This window comes from Palaemon carinicauda, chromosome 22 (assembly GCF_036898095.1).
Source record: "Palaemon carinicauda isolate YSFRI2023 chromosome 22, ASM3689809v2, whole genome shotgun sequence".
Lineage (NCBI taxonomy): Eukaryota > Metazoa > Arthropoda > Malacostraca > Decapoda > Palaemonidae > Palaemon > Palaemon carinicauda.
Window position 1 is genome coordinate 32,590,011 of NC_090746.1, and position 24,050 is coordinate 32,614,060.

The 24,050-nt window shown below is 35.1% G+C and overlaps 1 protein-coding gene across 1 annotated transcript in view; it reads left to right on the forward strand.

Moving 5' to 3' along the window:
• The first annotated feature begins 930 nt into the window (after positions 1 to 930).
• for (cGMP-dependent protein kinase for) overlaps positions 931 to 24,050 on the forward strand; it is a 749,843-nt gene continuing 726,723 nt past the window's right edge. Inside the window, exon 1 of the mRNA XM_068346112.1 lies at positions 931 to 1,324. Within this exon, the coding sequence (XP_068202213.1) occupies positions 975 to 1,324 (350 nt within the window). The 5' untranslated portion in view covers positions 931 to 974. The remainder of the gene's footprint in view (positions 1,325 to 24,050) is intronic.

A 24,050-nucleotide genomic window follows, 5' to 3' on the forward strand; every position in this document is an offset into this window, starting at 1 on the left:
TTAAAATCTCTAAGAAAAAATTAAAAAAAAAATATTTTGAGACTGAAGGAGCATTGAAAATCCACATGCGCGCTCCGTAAACAAAAATGTTGTGTTGACGTCGGCACTATAAAGGCAAAATTGTATTTTTGTAATGACTAGGGTGACTGCGATAACAGTAATAATGATGCCTGATGCAGGCACCTCTGAAAAGATGTGTATAAATAGTATAGGTTAAAACGTCAGTTGTTTTTATCACTTTCACCACGTTATTATGAATATCATCCGTTTCATTAAAAAATTAAATAAAACCACTTATTTTCTTGTCATATTAATGATGTACATATGTTTTGATAACTATTTCAATAAATATACCATTCTCAATTGATTTTTCAAGTTTCTAAGAAATATGAAATAGCATTGGCGTAAAAGAGGAACGTTTTATATCTCCAATTAAAACATTTTTCTAACGTTAGTGAAAGAGCGAAATACAACAGCTTATTAGATTAAAACTGATTGAAAATAGCTTTATTTATAAAAATGTAATAGTTAACAACAGACGTACGAATAAGTAATGTAGTACCCTACAACGATTAGGTTTGTTATCTGTGGTGGTGTGAATGATAAACCCCGCCTACCCACCTGTTGCTTCGGACCCTCGCCACCAGAGGGACATCCCGGGCCCGCCACCCGACGAAGTTTTGAGGTTATCTGCGCTCGCTACTATTTTAACTCTTCTAAAAATAGCGAGTTTTCTTTTAATCTCGTTATGTTGCGTTGTGGTATGCAATAAAGGATGACGCTTTGACATCTGTTCATTTGTTTCAAGTGGCCCACGGAAGTAAAGTAATATTTAGGAGGTAGTTACGGATGACAAGTAGATTGAAATTCATCAGGTGATGCGTCTGGCAGATTAGAGCTTCGTCTTGGAACAGGTCTGGCGGTTCACTGGGAGATCTCTCGGCAGTTAGTGTTGGCCTACTGGTGATGGTGGTATGTGCAGTGCAATGCCGCAGCAATTCTTGAGAGATGCAGATGAATGCATTAACAAAATGGGTTCGTTAGAACTACAGGATTTACTGAGTAAAAAAGACGACCTTATTCGTCACTTGGAAGCCAAACTTAAAGTTCGCGATGACGAAATCATTGAACTTCGGTCGCAACTGGATAAGTTCCAGAGCGTTATGCTGTTTGCGACCGGAGGAGCTACGGCAGGACCTGGTAAAGTCCGGGCAAGGAAGACTCGTGCCCAGGGCATCTCAGCCGAACCTCAAGCCCTTCGGACCGTCCAGGAACTAACGTGCTTAAGTCAAACCCCGTTTCCTGAAGTCCCCAAGTCCTCAAGGTAGGCATAATGAAATACAGAAGCACACCAAGCATTAGACAATTAAATACACACACACACACACACATATATATATATATATATATATATATATATATATATATATATATATTTATATATATATATATATATATATATATATTACACACACACACACACACTCCTAATTAAAGCCAGGCAATGCCATCACTTTCTCTTTTACCTTGGAAATGCATGCACACTGTCTATGTAATATACGTGAACACGAGTAAATGATGCAATGTTATTTAATGGCCATGGCTGAAATGACACCAGATGTACACGCTAACTAGTGCCAACGGGTTTATGCCTTGTTATGTTTTCTAGATTAATAAAGGCATGTTGTTGAGGAAACAACAAGGTTACTGGTTTGATATTTACGAAGATCTAGGCTTAGGGTGATCCTATAGATCTCAATCACTATACATTGGACGTTTTTACCGTAGTGTGCATCGTATATTATAGGTAAGGCTTGACAAAAAAAAATGTAGTTAATGGGACGGTGTTTATAAAATTTATGTCAGTTGTCGTTCATAAGCCTAGAAAAAAATAGATTTATTGGAAATAACTTTACGTACATCTATCTTGACCAAAACAAACAGTGCCACATTGGCCACAAGTATTCTCGAAACTTATGTTAATATTTTTTTTATTTATTTATTATTGAATAGGTATAGACTTTCACCAACGTGAAATTGTTAACTTTTGTGAAGCTTGAAGCCATATAGATTTCGATTTGCCGTTTAAAAAAATGACATCTTACACTACAACCAGGGCATTCTCTTTGTATGGGGGTGCTCTTAGCTTTGTTGAAGGATGAAAAATATAAAATGAATCATTGGAAATGCACCAAAAGATAAGTTATACTTTATGTTGAATCCAAGTAGTGGTTTGCCTATACTGAACAGATGTCTCAGAAAGAAGTGTTGTTGATTATAGGCTGCTTGATATAAGGTCTACTGTATATTTGCCCCATAATTACATACTTGAGTTTATTTGCTATGATTATAAGTTTTCGTTTTGAAGTTGAATTCAAATTAATATCTCATTTGCATATTAAAGACCCTCTCTGCTCACACCGGCTTCTGGCAGGTAGCTGGGAAATATGTTGTTTGAGACAGGTTGTCACAGATGTCATCTTCAAAGAGCGTACGATTATGATTATAAATACTGCCATGTAGTAAGGTAATACGTATAGCAGCTATACAGTCGTCACTCACTGAAGTCTAAAATGAAAACCTTTGCTTCAGCGCTGGAGTTGTTTCAGTGGAAGGGGAAAGGGGTTGGGAAGGTTTGGTGTACTGCCCCCATTTCTCGTTTCTCTTTGCCGCCAACCTCCGGTTACCCTCTCCCCGCAAGCTAGACTACCCTTACCCTCCCCCCACCCCCACATCGCTTCTCCTTTCCCTCGCTCCTGCAACATGCATACTAAAACTTTCTTCATCCATGCTCTTTTCAAGTGCATTCGGTGTTAGTTCCGTTACCCCAGTATGTGATATTAGTCTTGTTTGAAGCAATATCTTTCTTTAATGGTTTTAATCTATGCTGCAATTTCTCTCCAAAAATTTTGTCATGTGAATAATGTTATATCATGAAATGTTTTGCCAGGGATTTTCATTTTTAATTGTATGAAAGGATTTGTATGGCCGTACCTTTATGATATTACCTCTATTGGTTTCAGAAAATACATACACCTAGTCAATAACTGTCTTATGACCGATAGTGGTTTGTAATAAGAGATAACAACAAATTTACTCGGTTAAAGTTCATTGCCACACTATTCTTTATTTAGACGCTGTTGGTCTCTTATCAGCATTCAGCACCCCGGAGGTAAAGGTGTATGTCCCACACACTGATAATGTTGTTTCCCAAATATTTATGCTATTTATTCACTCCACTTGTTACATGTTATCTTTTGATACAGTATCTGATATAATATCTGCACGGTTCTTTTTATTTAGTTATAATGGGTAGTAACTAGGGTAAATCTAGGCCTATTTATGTTGCGAAAATGCGCGTTTTTTTATTGTATCATGATGAGCAAATAATGATAATCATGTGCACTTTTTAAATTTTAGAACGGATTGTATGGGATATGACTCAGTAACATTTGATCGGTTAAAAGTGCATATTTTTATTTTTATGGCCGTGGCAAATGAAAGTTGGGGGAGTTTAAGTATTTAATTTTTGACGTAGCTAGGCGTATTCTTATCTTTTGTCGGTTACGGCGCGAGTATTTATAGTTGGAAATGTTATAGGCAGATCGTTTGCAGATTTGTTGCATATATCTCGTTTAAAGCTCGAAAAAGAGGCCTAACATTGGGCGATATTCATAAAGAAAAGGATATGCTTATACTTTCAAAATATGAAGGAAATCCTTCTACTTGTATTCTTAAACATTTCAAGCAAAAGCTTCTACTTTTAGAGCAAAAGCATATCCTTATAATCACATAAAAGTAAATGGTTATACATAAAGAAGACTCTTTACTTCATATAAAGAGCATATGCTTCGAAAAAGCCGAGTCTGGTCAGTAGCAGACTGCAGTTCGAAGAGAAAGGTGGTTCTGTCCGATTCTCAGCACGATGGCAGATTTTGTGGATGTGAGGCATGTTAAACAATACATGCCCCGTTTACCCACACTTGATCGTGATTTCAAGATGTTATTCCGTTTTGAAGAACAAAATGTACAGTGGCTTGCAGACAGATTTTTAGGCACCAATGAAGAAACTCGGGGAGGCGCCTTGTCATTGAAAAGTTCAAAGGCGCATATATTAATTTACTACTGTCTATCTACAGTACACAAACACACACACATAACTAAGCGCTCCCGAAACACGAGTCAACCTTTTACTACTGGTTGGAGGATATCCTCGCAAGTAAAAGGTATAAGTAAGGTAATTCTCTGAAGCAAGTAGATTTACTTATGGTAATTCTCTAGCAAAAGGTAGATTTACTTATGGTAATTCTCTGAAGCAAAAGGTATAAGTACAAGGTAATTCTCTGAAGCAAAAGGTAGAAGTACAAGGTAATTCTCTGAAGCAAAAGGTAGAAGTATAAGCAAATCTACCTTATGCTTACAAGGATATCCTTCATTTCTATGAATACCGCCCATTGTATGCGAACGGCGTTCGAAATTTCAAAAAGTCGAAATTCTATCAATTATTGCTTTAGTGAGATTTTGAGATTAGTTATTAACAATAACCAAATGTAAAAGGAATCTAATTTTTGCTTGACAGCTCAAATCTATTTCTTTTTCTTATGGAGCTATTTTGGTATCCCTGACTGTTTAGCATATCACTTCCTCTGAGAGAACAAAAGCCTTTTGTCTTGACATTTTGTCAGGATTATCAGAAGTTAAAGTGAGTGGTAGGCTTAGTGTGCGGCTTCAGCATTAAGTGCTCCCTTGTTCTAATTGTTATCATCGCATTTTTGCATAGCCAAATACTCTTAGTTGTTGTTATACTTTAACATTCTTTATTAGTTATTCTCTTGCCTTAGGCACACTATTCCGTGTGTTTTCTCTTCCTCTTTTTTTTCTGTGCTACACAGGCTTAATAGGTATCTTATCCCTATTTGTTCCTGTATCTTCCTCTACTGTATAATATTCATTATTAAAACCAACAGGGTACTATTGCTAGGCCTTGCATGGTGTGTTTTTGCTTAGGTATGTTGACCCCTTTTATCCAACATTTTGTCTTTAGTCTGAGTTATATTTTTATTTTATCTGTAGATAGTCGTGTTTTTTATTATATTTTTTGTTAAATTTCTTTTCAAGTTTTTGAGACCTTTTTATGTCTTAGCTCCTTAGTTATTTATGCAAGTTAGCAAGAAGAGGTTAATTTTGCAATCGTTGAATAATTGGTGATATCATTATCCTCTCCTCCTACGCCTATTGACGCAAAGGGCCTCGGTTAGATTTCGCCAGTCGTCTCTATTTTGAGCTTTTAAATGAATATTTCTCTATTCATCATCTTCCACATCGCGCCTCACAGTCCTCAACCATGCAGGCCTGGGTCTTCCAACTCTTCTAGTACTTGTGAAGCCCAGCTGAACATTTGGTGAACTAATCTCTCATGGGTAGTGCTAAGAGCATGCCCAAACCCTCTCCATCTACTCCTCTTCATGATCTTTTGGTAGTGATCACCAGCTCCTCATTCCCCCACTGAAATTAAAACTGAAAGTACTCAGCAGGAAGATGGATAGGATACCTAGGTTTGATAAAACTAAGCTTTTAGAAGAAGAGCACAGAGAAACATTTGAAATTGAATGTAGGAATCGGTTTGCAGTCTTAGAAACTTTAAGAGAAACAACAGACAATTAATGAAGAATTGTGCGATATTAAGAACATATATCAGTCAGTTGGTAGTGAAGTCTTGTCTGTCTCTTCCTCTTTTTAATAGTATCCCAAGTATCATTTGATAAAATGATACTTGGGATACTATTAAAAGGAGGAAGAGACAGAAATTGATTGTTGAAAGTTTTCAAGGAAGTAATGGAAATCACAAGGTAGAGCTTGCTAAGGATTACAGTATTGACAGTGAGGTCAAAAGAAAAGCCAGGAATAACTGGAGAGAATATTTAGATAATAAAGCAGATAAGGTTGACAAAGCTATGAATTCAGGAAGTGGCTATGATGTAAGAATTGCTCATAGAATTATTAATGAAATCTCGACTGGGACAAAGATGAAGCAACATAGTCCCATCAAACAGAGAGGTGGTTCTGTTATAGCAACAAAAGATGAAGAAACACAGCGTTGGATGGAACACTTTAGTGAGGTTATGAATAGGAGATATGAAGGGAATAATATGATTGATATACCTGAAGCTGATGAAGACCTTGATGTGCCCACGAATGAATTCAGTGTGTTTGAAGTTGAAGCTATCTTAAAAAAAAACTAGAGATGGAAACCCCGGGATACGATAGAATAACTGCCGAGGTGATACTGGCCGAAAATGAAGTAACTCCTACACTACTTACAAGATTATTTTGTAGAATGGGGCACGAAGAAGCAAAATCTGATGAATGGGAGTTGGGAGTGTTGGTGAAAATAGCGAAAAAAAAGAAAAAAAAAGAAATAGAGACCTGACTGACTGTAATAATTACAGAGGCATAACACTTACGTCAGTTGTTAGGAAAATATATAATATGCTTACTCAAAGAGACTGGAGATTGATGAAATCTGAAAGATGAACAAGTAGGATTTATAAACGGTAAAAGTTGTACTAATCAAATTTCCATTTTGAGACATGGTGTACGCAATGCGTTGAATATAGAAATCCCCATTTAATGGCATTTTTGGACTATGGAAAAGCCTCTGATAGTGTGCACCGGCCAATTTTGTGGAGTCCTGCGTTGTTACGGAACTCCTTTTAAATATGTAAATTTGATTAAGTCTGTTCATGAGCATAGCAAGTGCAAAATTAATGTTAATGAAGTCTTATCAACTGAATTTTCAGTGAACAGCGGAATACTCCAAGGGAATGTGTCGTCACCTATGTTGTTTATCCTCCTCATGGATTTTGTAATGCGTAGAACAGCCAGAGATGATGGAGAAGGATTAGACAGGATTGGTGATAGGAATTTAGGAAACCTAGAGTATGCTGATGATGCTATCCTTATTAGCAGAACACCACAGGATTTGCTATGCTTGCTTACCAGAATGCATGAAATATCACATGAGGTTGGGCTGTAGATAAATAGAAGAAAGACAGAGATGATGAGAACGGAGTATGGAATGGAAGAGGAAATATCATTGGAAGGAGAAAGGATTAATGAGGTAGATATTATTCGAGTATTTAGGAACCATGATATCCAATACAAGGTCTTAAAAATTAGAGTTTAGTGAAAGGTTGAAAAAAAGCAAATCATACAATGGCTAGGTTAAGTAAAATTTAGAAATCAAATCCCCTGAAATTACATATAAAAATCAGACTATATATATCAGTTTAGTGAGATCGATGTTACTCAATGGACATGAATCATAGTAAGACAAGGAAACAATCTCCCATAGATTTAATAGATTTGAGAACAAAGCCCTCAGAAGGATATTGAGAGTTGAATGGCAGGACGGGATTAGAAATGTAACTATAATAGATTACTCGAGTGGATGAGATCATGATGAGGGGTAGATGGAGATGGTTTGGGCATGCTCTTCGTACTCCCTAAGTGAGATTAGTTCACCAAACGTTCAGCTGGGCTCCACAAGGCACTAAAAGAGTTGGAAGACCCAGGCCTACATGGCTGAGAACTATGAAGCGCGAAGTAGGGGATGATGAATGGAGAAGTAATGAATTACAAGCGAAATCTAACCGAGCCCCATTGCGTCAAAAGTCGTAGGAGGAGATGATATATATATATATATATATATATTATATATATATATATATATATATATATATATATATATATATATATATATATATATATAGTTCATCCATCTAATCCCCTCATTTCTCGCAAGTTTTCATCCGGCGATGGTGTTGCACAAGATTTGCGAAACATCTGCTTCGCCTATGATACGAACCCATTACAGCAAGTGGGTCCTGGCTTCAATCATCTAAGTAAGGACTCGTGTCAGTCCACATTCTCTTCACATCCTAAGCACACATAATAGTAATGTAAACGGTAGCCCACATAGGCTACGCGTGCGTGTGCTTTATTCCGATTACGAAATAATCTTACAAATTGTTAAGTGAAGGGTAACAAGGGTGGGAATCGTGTGGCTGAACGGGATAACCCTTTTAGGCATTCTGAGCAAGTAATCAACCGTGAACAGCGGATAAGTTTACCTAACCACCTCAAGTTATGGCGAGGAAAGCTGTCCCATTAGGGAAAGGGAGGCTGGAAGGACTGTTATCTCACACCAACTATTCCGTTGCAAGATACCTTCTTGTCTTAGTTCCCTCGGACGTTTTTCAAAACATTGATACTGTATTAACTTGAGATTTTCACATGTCTTTAATATAGATTCGCTGGGATGTATAAACAACAGTAATCTGCTAATGCCTTTAGTTCCCCTTAAATTTGGGTAAGTATATAAATATCCATCACTCAAATTTTTTTTCTTGAAAAGTAGGGAGACAGAATGGGGCAAATGTGATACCTGTATTACTTACGATACCAAAAACTCGTTTCACTATACAAGATTTGTGGTAATTGCCTGCCAGCACATAAAATAAATTCTGCAACCGCAATATAACAGAACATTGATAATCGTGAAAAGAAATATTAATTCTACGGTTACATTGCCCCCAATCGATTGCGACATCAGTCTCACGTACCTGCAACACCATCTCTAAATTGAAAGGGTACCGATGTAGACAAGAATGTAGATGCGGAATAGGACGGTCATTGAAATACAGTGCAATTTTTTTTTCTATCTCTCTACTTTTTACTCTAACGCATAAAATGTTGAATGGTTTCATCTGTTTTGACGCTGTTACTGTTTTTAGAATGATATATTGTTAATTTATTCTCATCATTTGTTTATTTCCTTATTTCATTTCCTCACCGGGCTATTTTTCCCTGTTGGAGCCCTTGGGCTAATAGCATCTTGCTTTTCCAGCTAGGGTTGTAGCTTGGGCAGTAATAATTATAATAATAATAATAATAATAATAATAATAGACACATTTCAAAGTCGTAACGAGAAAAGAACTAGACTTACTCTGATACGTGCATATAAGTAAACATGACTTACTTATCAATCATTATTTTCATAGCTCCAATTAATTCCTGGAACTGCTGCATGATTATTGGCTATAACAAATTAGGATGAATCCTATTGTAATGTTAAATAAATCCAAAGGTAAATCTAACAAACAATACTTGTTATTATTATTTTTCTAGTTGATACATTTGATTGTGAACAGGCAAACCTCTCGGGAAAATATAGAAGAAATAGATATTTTTTGCAAGCAATTGCATTGATTTTATTATGAATTGTTTGCAAGAGAAAGGTGCCTTAGTATGTGCGCGTTTATATATGGGTGAGAGTGATTGGCTGTATATATTTTTGTGTTTGTTTGCTTTGCAGGCTACTCAGCATACTTTAGTACACAGGGAAGAGTAGTTTGTGGTAATAACTAACGTTCATAGTACAAATTTATACACTTCAAAACTTTGCGTACTTACAACTACATGCTACCGCCTGTAGGTTAGATGTTATTTTCACATGTCAATTGATTTTACCCTTTATATATACTGATGTACGCGGCCCATCAAAAATGACGGCTAAACATTTAGATATGCATTCACATACGCATCTCTTCTCACCAAGGAATTTACTGCTACTTTCCCTCATACTCGATGGACGGGGAAGAGCTGAGCGCAACCGGAAAGAAGAATATATATATATATATATATAGAGAGAGAGAGAGAGAGAGAGAGAGAGAGAGAGAGAGAGAGAGAGAGAGAGAGAGAGAGAGAAAGAGAGAGAGAGAGACTTGCTCTTTATTATAAAGAGGATCATATTGTCAGCTTTTCATGGGGTTATATTCTAGATATATTTTGGCTTCTTATATCCTTTCTATTACGAGTCATGCCTTTCCGCACCACTCCTTATTTGAATTTTTTGTCTTTGTGAAATGCTTTGGTGAGCCCTGATTCCGTCGAAAGAATTACGTGAATGTACACGGACTTCACATTTTCATTTTGTTATCTCTTCACTTTATTTGGGGAATTCTATTTTTGGATGTTTCTTTAACATTTCGTGACGACAGACTTTGCCCCTTTTAATGTCTATTAGGTCGCCCTTCGTGTTTACGAAATTCAGTATTCATTATTCAGTTGAATATAATATACAATCTCTCTGGCTCAACGTCCTTATAAGCACACTGTTTTTTAACGTTCTTGAAAGAACATTATCATTTGGACACGTTTTGACACAGGCCTTTCTCTCATTTTTTAGTCTTAAAATTCTGTTACAGTTCTAGAGAATTGTTGGGGTGATTTCTTTATTTATACATCTTCTCTTCCCTCTTTTACTGTTTTTGTGGAAATCCTCTTTAGGTAGTTTATTGCAGTGTCTGACAAAGAATGCCGAGTATTCCTAGAAAATGAAAATTGATGATGCAACTTTTTTCTACCAAGTTGAGGACAAGTAGTCGGTTTCTTTTGAAGTTTTTGGCAGACATGATAGACAGGAAGGTTTTTAAGAAGCCAGGTAGAATTTGTCCAGATAGTACACCAATAGTTAGTAAGAATATCGTCCTGCATATTGTGAATGTTTTTATGGTGACCGGAATAAATAAGCACATGCTTTTATGATACACGTTATTCAACCTTTTTTTTATATACTAATAAGTACAATTGCATTTTAAATTTATCTTTTTATATACATTTTTTTTCTGTTTGACATAAGCGTTCCATTCCGTTGATGCTAGCTACTTAAGTTGATAGTCTTATGTCATGTTCTAGAAGTGTTTAAGCTTAATGAATAATAACTTTAATTCTTAAACACTACTTACGTCTCATTTGGAAGCTTGTGAACATCACCCTTGCCAGGTTGACATCCGACTAATTCGTGCTGGCGAAAATTTATCGTACGGCTTTCATTTTATCAATTATAAAGGTGAGAGCTATTAACCTTGCATCTTCACTTATAATAGATAGCTTACAAAGTTGTGGCTATGTACATGTTTTATTGCTTCCATTAGTTGTAATGTTGGACTTCTAACTTGAAATTTTCCTTCGCAAGATTGATCTTTAAATGTCCTTGATACTTTTGTTCGTTTCAAGAACCTCGTATTCAAGCTAAATATAGCCAGACCTAAAAATAGCGGTGAACCATTTTGAATGCTAGGATCATCGAGCGTGGTTAAGGCTGACCTTGCTGACATTGAAGCGGTGCAGAATTGTTTGTTTGTTTATCATATTCAATGGTGGGCGAATTTTATGCAACGCGCTTTTCGCCTTGATATTCTCTACCATATGAGGGTTCAGGGTGTTAGGGCTAGTGCTTATGTACTGTTAAATATTTTTTTCTTTTTAGTTACATACAACCTTAATCTTCTGATCTACAATTTACGATAACCAAATATTAATCAGATTCATGCTGGGACCTTCACCACACCACCTGTGACCAGCCAACCAGGAATTTGGTTGCGTCACCGCATAACAGTGTTTGCTGAGTTATAAAGGAATATGGGGAAAATACGCTTTTTATTTGTTATATATTGATGAGAATTATAAGGTCGATCGGTCCTTGAATATAGGGCCATGATTTTTTTTTTTTTTTTTTTTTTTTTACATCTAATAACTAACTTATCGTGGTGCTAGCGTTCTTGACGTTAAAAATTTCCCCTCTCCTTTTTATAACACTTGTCATGCAGATCCGAGAATTTGCATATAGAATGTGCCACGAAACTGTTTATATCTTGCAGCCCAAGGTAGTGCAAATGTTAATACAGGAACAAAAGAAAAGTGAACGTTGATATGTTACGATACGAAGTCATTGTATGCTTTTCATGGACGAATGCATTCAACTTCAGCGTAAAAGAATAATGGAATTGAAGAAATTGTGTAAAATCTTATCAGTGCGTGAAGAAGTTAATTACTAAATTTAAATGAAGGCAATTGTATGCAATCTACATTGTGAGTCTCCAAACTATCTAATGTCTTTCGCTTCCATCTATCCGATCCTTTCACTCTCCTCTTTCTTCTTAGAGCTTCTAACATGTGCTTTTTACAGGTAGTAGGTTGGCCAAGGCACCAGCCACCCGTTGAGATACTACCACTGGAGAGTTACTGGATCCTTTAGAGTTTAGACTGTCCAGACAGTACTACATTGGACCCCTCACTCTAGTTACGGCTCATTTTTCCGTTTCCTACATATACACTGAATAGTTTGGCCTATTTTTAACACAATCTCCTCTGTCATACACCTGACAACACTGAGATTACCAAACAATTCTTGTTCACTCAAGTGATTAACCACTGCATTGTAGCTGTCCAGTGGCTACTTTCTTCTTGGTAAGGGTAGAAGAAACTCTTTAGCTATGGTAAGCAGCTCTTCTAGGAGAAGGACAATCCAAAATCAAACCATTGTTCTCTAGTTTTTGGTAGTGCCATAGCCTCTGTACCATGGTTTTCCACTGTCTTGGGGTAGAGTTCTCTTGCATGAGGATACACCTTTCCTGATTGGGATATTTTCCCTGTTTGAGCCCTTTGGCTTATAGCATCCTGCTTTTCCAATTATGGCTGTAGCTTAGATAATAATAATAATAATAATAATAATAATAATAATAATGTAGCCATAACTTTTTTCTAACTGACCAACCCATTTCAAAGCACTTGTGTTATTCTTTGCAGCGCTTTTATGGATCTATTCTTTTCACCCTTTAAATCCTTCATCAAATGCACAAATGGTTCAGTTCGATAGCTTCAACCTTTTTCTTTGAAATTCAACAATCACACTTCACTTCCATAAAAGAGAGTGGGCTCAACAATCCGCTCTTATAATCCAACCTTGCATTCTTTAGACTATTCAAGTCTCTAATCGTCGTTACACGCGTCCTACCTCTCATGCTATGATTTCCATTTCCTCTTACCCTACCATTGTCAGTTATGTTTTCTTCTAACTTCTTGATATATAGTTCAACCACATCCATTCTTTGAAAAGTCATTTTAACGTTGCATTTCCTCACAACGTTTTCCTTTTGTACAAACATTATATATGTATATATATATATATATATATATATATATATATATATATATATATATATATATATATGCGTGTATATATATATATATATATATATATATATATATATATATATATATATATTTATAGGTAGTAGGTTGATCAGAGCACCAGCCGCCCGTTGAGATACTACGGCTAGAGAGTTATGGGGTCCTTTGACTGTCCAGACAGTACTACATTGGATCTTTCTCTCCGGTTACGGTTCTTTCCCTTTGCCTACACAGACACCGAATAGCTGACCTATTCTTTACAGATTCTCCTCTGTCCTCATACTCCTGACAACATTAAGATTACCAAACAATTCTTCTTCTCCCAAGAGGTTAACTACTGCACTGTAATTGTTCAGTGGCTACTTTCCTCTTGGTAAGGGTAGAAGAGGCTCTTTAGCTATGGTAAGCAGCTCTTCAAGGAGGACACTCCAAAATCAAACCATTGTTCTCTAGTTTTGGGTAGTGTCATAGCCTCTGTACCATGGTCTTCCACTGTCTTGGGTTAGAGTTCTCTTGCTTGAGGGTACACTTGGGCACACTATTCTATCTAGTTTCCCTTTCTCTTGTTTTGTTAAAGTTTTTATACTTTATATATGAAATATTTATTTCAATGTTTTTACTGTTCTTGAAATATTTTATTTTTCCTTGTTTCCTTTCCTCACTGGGCTATTTTCCCTGTTGGGGCTCCTGGTCTTATAGTATCCTGCTTTTCCAACTAGGGTTGTAGCCTAGCATTTAATAATAATAATAATAATATATATATATATAAAGAGCATTAAAATCATTTTATAGATATTTTTAAGAACGCAAGTAAGAATGGTTACTGTAAACTTAAGCGGATGGATTTATTTGTGTACAACAAAAACGCTTTTATAATTTTTATGTGGATATTGCTGTTATATTATAGATATGTACCTTTATCTGACTTAGTATATTTAGTATCAATGTTCTAAAAAACTAAAAAAGAAAATATTTAGCCATCAAAATAAATCTATTTACAGTGTTTTCAGAGTTATGTGCATGTAGGCCAAGGAATTGAATGATTATTTTTTTTTTTTTTGTCATTTCTATGAAATATTGCTTCAGCCACTGTTGATTTGTCCTTCCCCAAATAATGTGATCCTTTGAAAACAAATTTTTACGGCAATACTTGCAGTTTGATAATGGACAATCATGCATATAATTGATTACATAGTTTAACTTTTTATTTACATAATTATTTCTAGTAAAGTTAGTTGTATTTTACATCGCTTATCTTTCCAAACTCGGGACTGAATAAATTTGATAACATGCATGAATTATTATTGTATTAATATGAAATCTAAAGCAACGTTTATCTTGGTGTTAATGGTAATGAATCTTAAAGGGTTGTGGCCTGATTGGTAACGTCTCTGCCTGGTGTTTGCCAGACGGGGGTTCGAGTCCCGCTCAGACTTGTAAGTGCCTTTAGTGTCTGCAACCTTACCATCCTTGTGAGCTACGGTTGGGGGGTTTGGGGGCGCCTATAGGTCTATCTGTAGAGTTATCAGCAGCCATTGCTTGGCCCTCCCTGGTCCTAGCCTGGGTGGAAAGGGGGCTTGGGCACTGATCATATAATATATGGTCAGTCTCTAGGGCATTGTCCTGCTTGCTAGGGCAATATCACTGTCCCTTGCCTCTGCCATTCATGAGCGACCTTTAAACCTTTAATTGACATATGGATTTTATTATAGAGTTTGGGGATCTTAGGACTTTCAGAATTAAACCACTTCACCACTACAATCCATCTGCAAACGTTTTAAGGAAAGTGAGCTCTTGCTATTAAGAGGGGATCCTTGTTTATAGATATGAGGAGAGTTTGTTTATTTTGCAACCCAGCAGGTAGCTCAAGTTGCTATTTATGTTTGTGTTTACGGTTCTTAACTCGCCTACTATGATTATGAAATCAATAAAACTGCATAATCATCGTTGGCTGAATAGTTTGTATGCGAAGTTCACGTTAAAGCGAGGTTTTAAAATATGGCTAAAATAAAGGAGGAAATTATGATATAAAACTATTACTGGTTCTACAAATACCCTGTTCAAATATGTCATGAGAGAATGATTGAAGAAGAGTTCATGATATAGTCCTTCGATAAAGACGTCCCAATTAGATTAAGACTTATAGCTTTATATGAGTGATTATTAAGTAAGTGTTGAAGGTCTGGAGGAATTCTTGTTTTATTGAAAAGGATATCTCGCCTATGCTGCACAAAGTGGTAACAAAGCAGGGAATGTCCTTCTTCTGTATTTAGATTTAAAATAAGGATATGAATCATAAAATAAGTGATGCTGATCCTATTTCCTTGTATTGTTAGTGTCGTGTGTTGATTCCTTTCAATTCTTTTACTGTTATATTGGCTTATTATGGCTTTTACCAATACAATTATCTGCATATTTCTTGTATACGCGTTTAAAGATTGTGTGCACATTTACTTAATGTGAATGGTGAAGTGTTCGCTACAGTGGTTATTGCTTCAGGATTGACCAAATAATTTTGATAAAATGCCTAGATATTTAAACGGGAATTTAAGTTTGTGGTTGATCTTGGCCTTTTTAATTGAATCTTTGGATAGCAGGATCGTGATATACGTTAACGTAACTGGCGTTTAAAAGTTGAAGACGTAAGTAATGTATCACTCTAGTAATTAAAGTAACCATTATTGTACCAGTGTAGTATTTAGAGATAATCATTTACAGAATTGTTTGGAGAATGAAACCCTGAGCCAGAAATTAATCTTGAATGTTCAAAAGCTTGAGAGTATTATCCTTTGTGTTCCCCTTAAGCAAATACGATCCAGCAAGTGCTCTTAAGTGCATACTTTTGCCGCAAATACTCAATCATCATTTCAGCTTAGAGTCTAAGACTCTGCAGTGTAAACGCTGTAGCGTTGGCTTTTTAAGTGGAGGAGCCGCCAATGTTCCACCCCATTAAACACAATGTCATGCAAATTTGCAGGAGCTCGACAGATCGTTTCTGGAATTGCCTTGATTTAGTCAGTTTTTTTTTTTTTTTTTTTTTTTACTGCCATTATAAGATAGGTAAGATTATGGCATTACGGTGTTTTTTTTATTTGTGTGAAAGTTCTCTTGGATTTTGTGTAAGAATTTTTCCGTATAGTTCAATCTGAAATTAGATATCTTTTTACTTATTAGACGCGTCGAATTTGCCTTTGACTATATATATATATATATATATATATATATATATATATATATATATATATATATACACACATTTACTTACAATCAACTGATGTGAGTATGCAGATAATTTAGATATTGCATTATTTCACAAATCCATGTAATGCTAACTGTAGGCTATATAACTATTAGTGATTTGGTGATTATTATTTTCTCTATGAATCAAATCACATTACTATTGTCAACTTCCATCCCTAATCTATATGCGAGCCAAGTTGTAGTATCGTTTTTGATATTTAGTTCTGCACTTTCTTTTCTACTTTATGAATTATGTTTTAGAATTAATTTCTTTCCATGCAATTTCTTCATGAGAGTTTTAATATCTCTATTTTTAGGCTACCATCATATTTTGATAGCATCAATTGAGATATGGTCTGAAATAGTTAAATGATGTTTGTGTTATATTAAGATGAAATGGAGTGTTAGTTCATTCAGTTATTTTATTTTGTATCTCTCTTAAGGTTTTAAAAGATTTTTGAGGGGTTTGATCATTGCTTTGTTTGTTTTTGTGTTTATATAATATATAAACAATATACTTGTACATATATATATATATATATATATATATATATATATATATATATATATATATATATATATATAACCCTTCTCACCCCCTCTCTCTATCCTAGCTATAACCCCTCTCCAGGGTATGACTACTCCTCTTTCCCCTTAGGTCTCTCGTGGTATGGTTGGAAGCGACCTGGCCTTTCATTAGAAGGGGCTAGCGTTCGATCCCAAGTATGAGTTAGAAATTTATTTTTCTATTTGAGCACGATGTTGTGTTGACATTTATCCATATTGACTCATTAGCGGTAATTTGAATGAATTACTATCAATTGTGTCACGGGGTTGGCCGGGAAGTCGGGGAAAACTCACTGGTAAGAGACTGATGTCTCGCCAGGTAAATCCTAAACTGCAGATTAGCAGTTAGGTTCCGACTTCTTATATGGCCTCTCGTGGCCTTTCATTAGAAGGGGCTAGCGTTCGACCCCAAGTATGAGGTAGAAATTTATTTTTCTATTTGAGCACGATGTTGTGTTGACTTTTATCCATATATATGTATATATATATATATATATATATATATATATATATATATATATAGAGAGAGAGAGAGAGAGAGAGAGAGAGAGAGAGAGAGAGAGAGAGAGAATGTAATTTACTAGTCCACTGTAGAATTCATCTGGAAAGTAATTGAATGCTATTATTTTATTCCTGGATCAATGACTTTTTCAGATTTGTACCGAAATTACCACCAATAAATGTTATTTTATTGCTTTAAACCAAAGACATAATTATTTTTTTTTCTCAGCAGTTTAGGAACTGTAATGGTTATTGAACACCATTTATTATATTCACCTCTACGGAGGTCGGGAATGTGATTGTGTTAGAAATATTAACGGCTAAAGAATGTTTATGGTCATGCATAACAGAAATAAATCGTATATTGTAATATCGCTAAGCCATTTAGAGGGACACCGTTGACAGTGTGATATACTTCTAAATGTAGCGATGAAAAGAAAATAAACTATTATATTTTGTCGTCAACATATTACTAAACTGTGCAAGTCATAATAAAAAGAAAGAATCTGTGGCGAAAGTTGTGAGAGTGAACGTGCTAGCCACTTTCTCTACTCATCACTTGGAGGGGAACACACACGCCACTCCACTACGACGCCGGTGGTTTTTGTTGCATCTTTTTACACACTTCTCATTCAGTTTTGCCATGTTATAGAGGATGTTTCAGGAAAAGAAGTTTCGTGTTCTTGTTCATAAGTTGAGGATGTAGCTTTGTTTCTCTGTGAAACCAGGCCCTACGTTTGGCCGTTCTACTTACGCGGAGTAATATTCAAGCAGATGCTTTGCGTCATCAGTCGTATAGCATACAGAGCGTGTCAAACCTGTTTTTTTTTATGCCCTACTGCCGTGGGCGGTTTGCTTTTTGTTGTTGTTGTTGTTTTATATGTTAGTCCGTAAATAATGTCATTTAAATGAGCTTTGTTAATGGATGACTGTCATTAGCTTTTGATATTGTCTTTTCATTTTATTGTGTTATTACCTGGTCTTGTTTTAGTCATCCGGAGTTTCCCCTATCGTTATATTGTGCTTAATTTCTCTTTTATTGCTCAAGGGGGTAAGCTATTTGATATACTGATGCACGTTACCATTATAGACCTAAGTCTTTATATTTGATGTCACCATTATTGTATTTGCTGTAATTTCCCGCCGCATATTTCTTTTGCTGATTCCGTGTTTTACTCTTATGGAATAAGATATTTTGAATATTACAGTCAAGATGCCTTAAAGCTTGGTCTTACTAGATATACTGAGTCTTCTGTAGAGTTTTATAACAAAGCAGTAATCAGATTTACATTACTATTTTCATACCAATCCTCTGAATTTAATGAAAGTAATCAGAAATTAAATGATCACCTGATGAGTTTATACATTCTAATCCCACTATAAGCGAAATAATTCTGGTGAGTACTTGAAGAATAAGTAATATGCTCAGACGCTTTCTAGAAATTAAAACTATTCAATCTTGGAAGCAGAATCGTGATGAATGACTATTGAATTGTTAGCACGTGCAGTTGAACGACAATGTACAATCTATTGAGAAAGAGGAATATATGGTGATGAGGAATGAACAGTGAAAAATAGGTTGCAATGAGGAAAAGATGAAAATGGGGAGAATCCGGATGTTTTGTACCAAAGGTGTTTAACGACTTGATCTTTTTGCTGGAGAAACAATAAGTGTTTTTTATTTTTTTTTTATTTAACAGTTATTTAGCATGTACGCACCTGGCCGAGGTTGGAAACAAGGAGAATTTGTAAATGTAGGACATTTCTACGAATAGAAAGTTCCACATTTTTAAAGGAAGAAAGTTAAGGAAAAAATCTTGGCTTTTCAACAATTTACGGATATTGAGTTACAGTTGGTCATGTTTTTTTTTTTTTTTATAACCCTTAAAGCCTTTTTGTGTATTGTTTATTTTTTAATTACCCCTTTAAAAGGCCACTTGTAGGTTTTTGCTAGTTGGAACTATCTGTGTTAAAGGGAGATGACTAATGAAAATTCTCTCTCTCTCTCTCTCTCTCTCTCTCTCTCTCTCTCTCTCTCTCTCTCTCTCTCTCTCTCTCTCTCTCTCTCTCTCTCTCTCTCTCTCTCTCTCTCTCTCTATATATATATATATATATATATACTGTATATATATATATGTGTGTGTGTGTGTGTGTGTATATACATTTGAATTAGGCTTCTATATATATAGAGGGTGTGAAATGATATACTTTTCTCCAAACATATGCATCACATATATTTTTTTATATAAAATATTTGCTATGATTTATCATGAGAACTTAAACGATGACAAACACTTGTTTTGATCTGACCTCTCAACAGATCCCGTTTGAGGAACGGGTTTTCCGTCTCATTAGTATTTTCGTGCCCTATTAGTCCCTCGCCCGTTGAAAGTGTAGCATCTGTATTATCACCTATAGGTCCAAATATAAGGTTAGGCATATGATAACAAGCCCTTCCTTTCAAGATCCCCCTCTGATCTCAAAGGGCATTAGCATTTGTGTCTATTGGTCTGTATTCTACTTTTGGTTTTATTTTTGTTAATTTTGTCGTATTGTGTAGTCGGCTAATTTTGTAATCATGCATCGTTTGATTTTTTCTTTTTTGTCGTCAATTAGTATTAAGTAACGTTTAGAGTTCCCTTCAGTGTATTTTTTTTTCAATTCACATTCCTCCTTGGACAACATTTTCATCAAGGTGACAACTCTCTCTCTCTCTCTCTCTCTCTCTCTCTCTCTCTCTCTCTCTCTCTCTCTCTCTCTCTCTCTCGACTTATTACTTCTGTTCTTTAAATATTCTGTATATTTGGGTTTCGCTTTAAGACACCCTCTGCCCCACTGTGGCCCTTACATCAACCACTATAAAAGGCAGTCTAGTAAAGTGGAGGTAATTGGAAGCCATCAAGCAGTGGTCATCTTTATTACACATCGTGAGGAGTTTGATGTCCGTACAAAGGGTCAATTTCAAGTGATGATTTTATTTGACGGAACGTACAAGTTGCTTCGTTACAGAAGTTATTTTCTTCAGTGTTTGTTCATTGGAACATTTAAAGGATTTTACGGACCCCAAAGGAAATTTCATTGCGGCTTTGTTTAATCCTTGATAATTTTTGGTTTTCTTGATCATCATGGAGAAAAGCGACAAAATTATGGTAAAAAATTTGCCATAGGTAACCAAAATACGAATATCTTGAGGTACTGAAGTCCTGTTAACATATGTTTGCTGAAAAGTGACTAATGGGAAAGTGTTAAGAAAGGGACTAAATTCCCAGGAAGCGAAAGAATGCAATGTCATCAACAAATTTAGTAGGCCCAGCCTCCAGGTTATGAAGCTTTTTTTAGGCTAATCAAGTAAGGAGTGATCTCTGACATTCAGCAAGATTTTTTTTTTTTAGGTTTTATTGTATACAGCCCATATTTTCATTATGCACATAAAGTAGGAATAAAAAGTTGTTTACCTTCCTTATAAGTTTCCAATCAATACGCCTTCCGACCCATACATATTAATAATCAATTCCAAAAATAATATAGAAATATTTGGGAGTAGGTAACAAAGAAATATGGTTAATGAAAAGAACATTTGATTTTAATGTGATTTACAAGTATCTGTAGCGTTGGGAGATATATACAAAGTAGAATGAAAAATCAATTCTCGTTAAAGACATATCTTAGAATTAAGAGCCATAGTATGGCAATAGCAAATGGAAAAGTGGTACACAAACTTTATGGAACAAAAAGGATTAAAAGGCTGAAAGAAAGTCCTTATTGAACAAAGCTTATGGATGGTTGTTGTGCAGAATATTTTCCGATGATGATTTCAATCCAGGTTACAATCTAGGTTGGTTTAAATTACCAATTGCAATTTGGGTTGGTGTAAATATTAATCAAAAATTTAGTTGGTGTAAGTCCAAATTCAAATTTGGTGGGCCTAAATCATTATTATTTCTTTGGGTTCGTATAATTCCTATTTACAATTTTGATTCGTATAAATCATAATTACATTTGGAAAAAAAGAAGAAATTTAAAGCAATTTTGTCAATCCTTTTGACGCGCAAAAAGAAAAGTAAAATCTAATGGAGGTTTAACATGGAATGTCAATCATGTGGCACTGATACTATTATCTTTAGATATGAAAGGCTTAACAGATTATTTGCTACCTGTACTTGGTAATTGTGTTTCAAGTGATTTAAGAAAGCTTTGAGTCGTAAGTAATGCTGAATATTGTTATCTATTGTAAAATGGTAAGCACAATGCTACCAGTAGGCGTATTGGAATGGGAGCATGATACAGATTAATAGTGATTGTTAAAAGGAAGTTCAGCCGCATGCATCATTGAATGTATCACTATTGATATGCTTCATTTCTGGTATGGTAAGCAATTATATCACATGGGTTTTTAGGTTGAGCATTTTGATAAGAGATAATATTAAAAGAAATTTACAATCACCACTATCGACATGTTTGCTGCCAATTACTTACACAACTGCAACGTCTTCGATGCGAAGTCGATGAATAACCAATTTGAAGGTACCAATAAAGGCAATTCAAACATTCTGTTCTCAAAAGGGGTGTTGTAAGTGCCTTATGGTTTCCAAAAAAAGTATACTGACATCTTTTTAGGACAATGAAATTTTGCCCCGGCAGTCAAGGATGCCCAAGATTTTTTATCCCCCTAGAGATAAAAGTAAAACCCAGTTTCAAGTTCGTGACGAAAATGCCGAGTCATGAAGTAATTTTCTTTATCCTACAGAATTTTAATTGTTTCCATGATTAGTAGTATAAGATGGTTATTTTGTATAGCACAAGAACTGGAGATGAAGCTTGAACCACCAAGTGAATCCTGCAGACTATGATGTATAGCAGGTGCCCATAAAAATGTGACTGCAGAGTTAGCAATTATTGTTTCAGTGAGTATTGCCCTATGATTTGATAAGCGGCAGGGTATATATCTCTTGATATTTATGGCTAGTTAGGATGCACGCTGTCAGAACTGAAAAAGTTACGTAGTAATATTTTTTTCTTATTTGAATCTATGCAATTCGTCATTGAGAAGTTCCATTGAGCCCAAGGTTGAATGGTAATAGGTTCAAGAGGTGAAAGAATTGTGTTAGATAATTACCAGGATAAGTACAATTATAGTTGTATGTGCTGAGCAAAGAAAAAAAATTGTGATCCAACTTGTGTTTTAATATTTAAACACTTTAGGAAATGAATTAAAAAATGAATATATATAATTTTTTTTTTTTAATATTTTCAGGTTAGTATGGTACAATCTTCTTGGTGTTAATAGTTCGTCTGAGGAACAGTCGTGGTATGTATAGTATTGTATTTTCCTATATTGGTAGGTAAGATGTTTTTATATTATTCAGAATTCTTATATGAATGTGTATTCTGCGTTTAAAGGTAATAATTTACTTTGGTTTTAGAATTTTACATGAAACACTGCTTATGTCTGTGAAGTGTTACAAAATATTTGCCATATTTAGCAGTTTTAATTGATATCACTGGGTTAAGCTATATAACTCATTTGGTGAGATGATTGTAAAATTTTATAATAACATAAATGAATGGTTGTGATACCCTATGTGGGAATTTTTTACTCTCTGTGAAGTAAATTTACCGGAATTTAAATAGGAATCCTTATAATAGATAATGCATTTAAACTAAATATTTTGGTTAAAACGGTATTTTTTAAAACCCTCCAAAGTAGATGAAATAGTATGGATAATTTGTAAGAAGTAGGCATTTTTTCATTCCGTGGTCGTTGAGACTTATTAATTTGCAGGTTGTGAATGAATTTTAGGTCATTTAAAATTCATATAACGAGTTTCATTATTTGACTAAATTTCTAAGGAACTTTGTGTAATCGTTGGAACTTCTCAACGCCCATGGTTTGATAGTTTTCACTGGTAGACTTTCTTTACTATCCTTATGCGCTTTTGAAATGGGAAATTTGGGCTTCGTTGATCTACGTGCAGAGTTATTAGCAGCCATTGCTTGGTCCCCCTAGTGCTGGTTTAGATGGAATGGGGTCTTCGGTGCTTATTTTGTTATATTGTTGAGTCCTTAGGACAGCGTTGATTCTGATACACAGCATTAGTATACTCCTTTACTATATTTTCGAATGAAAAGGAGATTGTAAACACCGTATAACTCGACCATTGTAAGAAAATAATTAAAGTAAAATACAAGTAAAATGCGCTTAAGTCTGTACATCATTTGTAGGAACAATTTGTACCTCAGTAAATGGTTAGATTTTTATTTTTGTGTATGTTCTTATCCGCAAATCACACACGACACGCCATTCCAATATTTGTTTTTGCAAGCTAAAGCTTTTGCTCCTTGGGTTCAGGAACATACTGTCACGTTCTTACCAAAGGAGTGACGAAGCACTTATAAAAACATGCTTGTTTTTAAGTTTTGTGTTTTCTTTTATAATGGGTGGCTCGTGGAAGTTGAGTATTTTCTTTTTTATTTCTTTACATTTTTTATTTGAGCCCCTTGTCTCGCCACATTTACTTTTTTATATCTTTTAATTTTTTTTATTTGAGCCCCTTGTCTTGCCACGTTCACTTAATTTTTTTATTCCTTTTTATTTTAGCCTCATATCTCACCCACCACGTTTAATTCTTTATTCTCTTATTCTTTTTTTATTTTAGCCTCATATCTCACCACGTTAACTTTCTTTCGAACCCTTATATTTAAATTT